At 41.9% G+C, this 2,423-nt stretch overlaps 1 protein-coding gene across 1 annotated transcript in view; it reads right to left on the bottom strand.

Moving 5' to 3' along the window:
- The window catches only part of LOC103599469, a 31,999-nt gene that overhangs the window by 7,588 nt on the left and 21,988 nt on the right, over window positions 1–2,423 (bottom strand). The window contains exon 4 of the mRNA XM_008583608.1: window positions 1,335–1,469. Within this exon, the coding sequence (XP_008581830.1) occupies window positions 1,335–1,469 (135 nt within the window). The remainder of the gene's footprint in view (window positions 1–1,334; window positions 1,470–2,423) is intronic.

Here is a 2,423-nt window from a genome sequence, read left to right as displayed (position 1 = left end):
GCTTGACATTTTCCATAATAAAGAGTAAGGGGAAAAAAGAATTGGTATTTGTTTTCAGTCTCTACTGAAATATACATTTACAACTTATCAGAAAATAAATATAAATGAATTTTTTATTGTGCAAATGTAAAGACAAAGGAAGGACTTGCAGCAGCCTTGATCACAGGAAGGGGCTGCTCCTAACGTGGGTCTGGTGGAGGCCCCTCTCTCCTCAGTGCACCCACGTGTTGAGTGAGAGCTGGGGCAACAGACCATGTGCTTCCTGCCACACTGAGGTTGTCACCAAGTGTTTATTTGAGCACCATATCCTGCTCTGATGAGCAACCCCTTGGCTAAATGTTTGGAGAGTTTAAACTTTCATTTTCCTTTTTTCTCTCTCACAAAGGAGAAATCTTAGCTCACTGAGGGATTTTTTTTAAAACTTAAGTGAAGTGTCCACAAACACCATAAGCCCACATGTCAGTCAACATGACAAATCATGGTTTCCAGTCAAGTTATGGAAATGACTGTGGGGATGCATATACAGGTACGTTCCCATTTAAAATGAAATCTAGGTTCTATGTCAGTCCATTTTCCTGCTCTGTTAATAAAAGTGTTCCAGGGGTGTTCATTTTAAGGCCAAACAGTCCTCCCTCCCCAGGGCAACTAATACGTTCCTGTTGATCATCCCAACTTGCTGCAGAGGAGTTAAACAAATCAGCTTAGGACTCGAGTCCAAACGTCTCAAATGCAGTCAGCTCTGTTTTCTCTGCCATCTCTGTCCTAACAGTGAACAACCACTTATTGCCTTGAAAGCAAAGCATCGATTGAATGGGGGAATCTGCTTCTGAGGAAGTGGAAGAAAAAAAANACGTTCCTGTTGATCATCCCAACTTGCTGCAGAGGAGTTAAACAAATCAGCTTAGGACTCGAGTCCAAACGTCTCAAATGCAGTCAGCTCTGTTTTCTCTGCCATCTCTGTCCTAACAGTGAACAACCACTTATTGCCTTGAAAGCAAAGCATCGATTGAATGGGGGAATCTGCTTCTGAGGAAGTGGAAGAAAAAAAACATGCTGGGATGGTGACTCTAGGTTATTTGTCCTGGGAAACAGCAGGGCGCCCTTGGAGTCCCCCTAGGGATCAAGTGACTGCTGTTTTAGGCTTACGTTGAAATAACCACTTGAGGGAAAGGGCTGCAGTGGAGCCTTTGCAGGTCGCTGCCTGTGAGTGTATGAGCACCAGGTTCCCTGTAATTAAGAAGCAGCATGCTCCCGCAAAGACGGTGCTGCCACCCCATCTGCCGAGCCTGCCGGAGCTGGCACCGTGCCTCCCTGCCTGCCGCCCTGCTACCCACCAGATCCTTGGAGACCGCCTCTGATGGAGCGTTTATGCCAAGCTTTTCCAGAGGACAGACAATCTGTCGTCGTGGTCGCACGGGAACCAAGTAATGAAGGGCAGATGTCAGGGAGTAGGTGTAGGAGTTCTGGAACTGAAAGACAGCAACCTATATTTTAGGGGAGAGAATGTCAGAGCAGCGCAGCACAGATGTCTGTGTGCAGCTTTACAAATATAAAAAAACTCTTAACTCGGCCAAGTCAGAGAGGAAAAAAAAATCAGCAAATAAACAAACATACTCTTCGAGCAGAGGAATGAATTGTAGATAATGCCTGACACTAATGAAGATAATTACGAGAGTAATTACATTACTATCTCTGTGGGAATGACAGATAAACAAGTGGTTTGGTTTATGGGATTTTTCAGTGCAAGTATTTTCCCCAGGAGGATATTCTTTTCCATAGTGATCATGAATCAGCTTGATTTGACCCCATTAAGCTGTGTTATCTGCGTCCTGTCAACCTTTGTGTGTTTGGCACAAGCTGCTTTAAGAAGACACATAGATAAAAATGTCATCTGAGGATGTGAAAATGTCATAGCTCGGATGTGAAAATCCTCCTGTTAGTCACTCTCAGTGAGTTCAACTGGATCTTTGTTGATTATTACAGAAGTGTTTTAGAACAAAGGATAAAACTGGAAAGTGGGGGTGGGGGTGGGGGAATTAGGTCACATTATGTTGACATACTAATACTAAATTATGAGCTGGATTTATGTTTATTGAAATTAACTATGATAAACCATGTTTTAGGAGAATACTTTAAATATTAATTTTATCCAGTTTTTAAAACTTGGCAGAGAAAACTGAACATAGTGATGGATATTTCTTTCATATTTATGAAATCTTAGGGGTTTTGGTGAAACCAACTCAGGGCATTGTAACTATTTAAACCTCAAGAGTTTAACTGTGAAACCAAACCTGTTGATATATTTATTGAATTTAAGCTGCAAAGCAAAGAAAGTAAAACCGACTGTAGAAGCACCTTAATAAATAGACGGTTTACATATGACTTTTTGCTACTCTAAAAATAGCCCTAGGCATTTCTAAGAG

This window comes from Galeopterus variegatus, unplaced genomic scaffold (assembly GCF_000696425.1).
Source record: "Galeopterus variegatus unplaced genomic scaffold, G_variegatus-3.0.2 Scaffold2977, whole genome shotgun sequence".
Classification (NCBI taxonomy): domain Eukaryota; kingdom Metazoa; phylum Chordata; class Mammalia; order Dermoptera; family Cynocephalidae; genus Galeopterus; species Galeopterus variegatus.
Note: the sequence above shows the minus strand (reverse complement) of the source record. Positions and strands in the feature narration are given on the sequence as shown.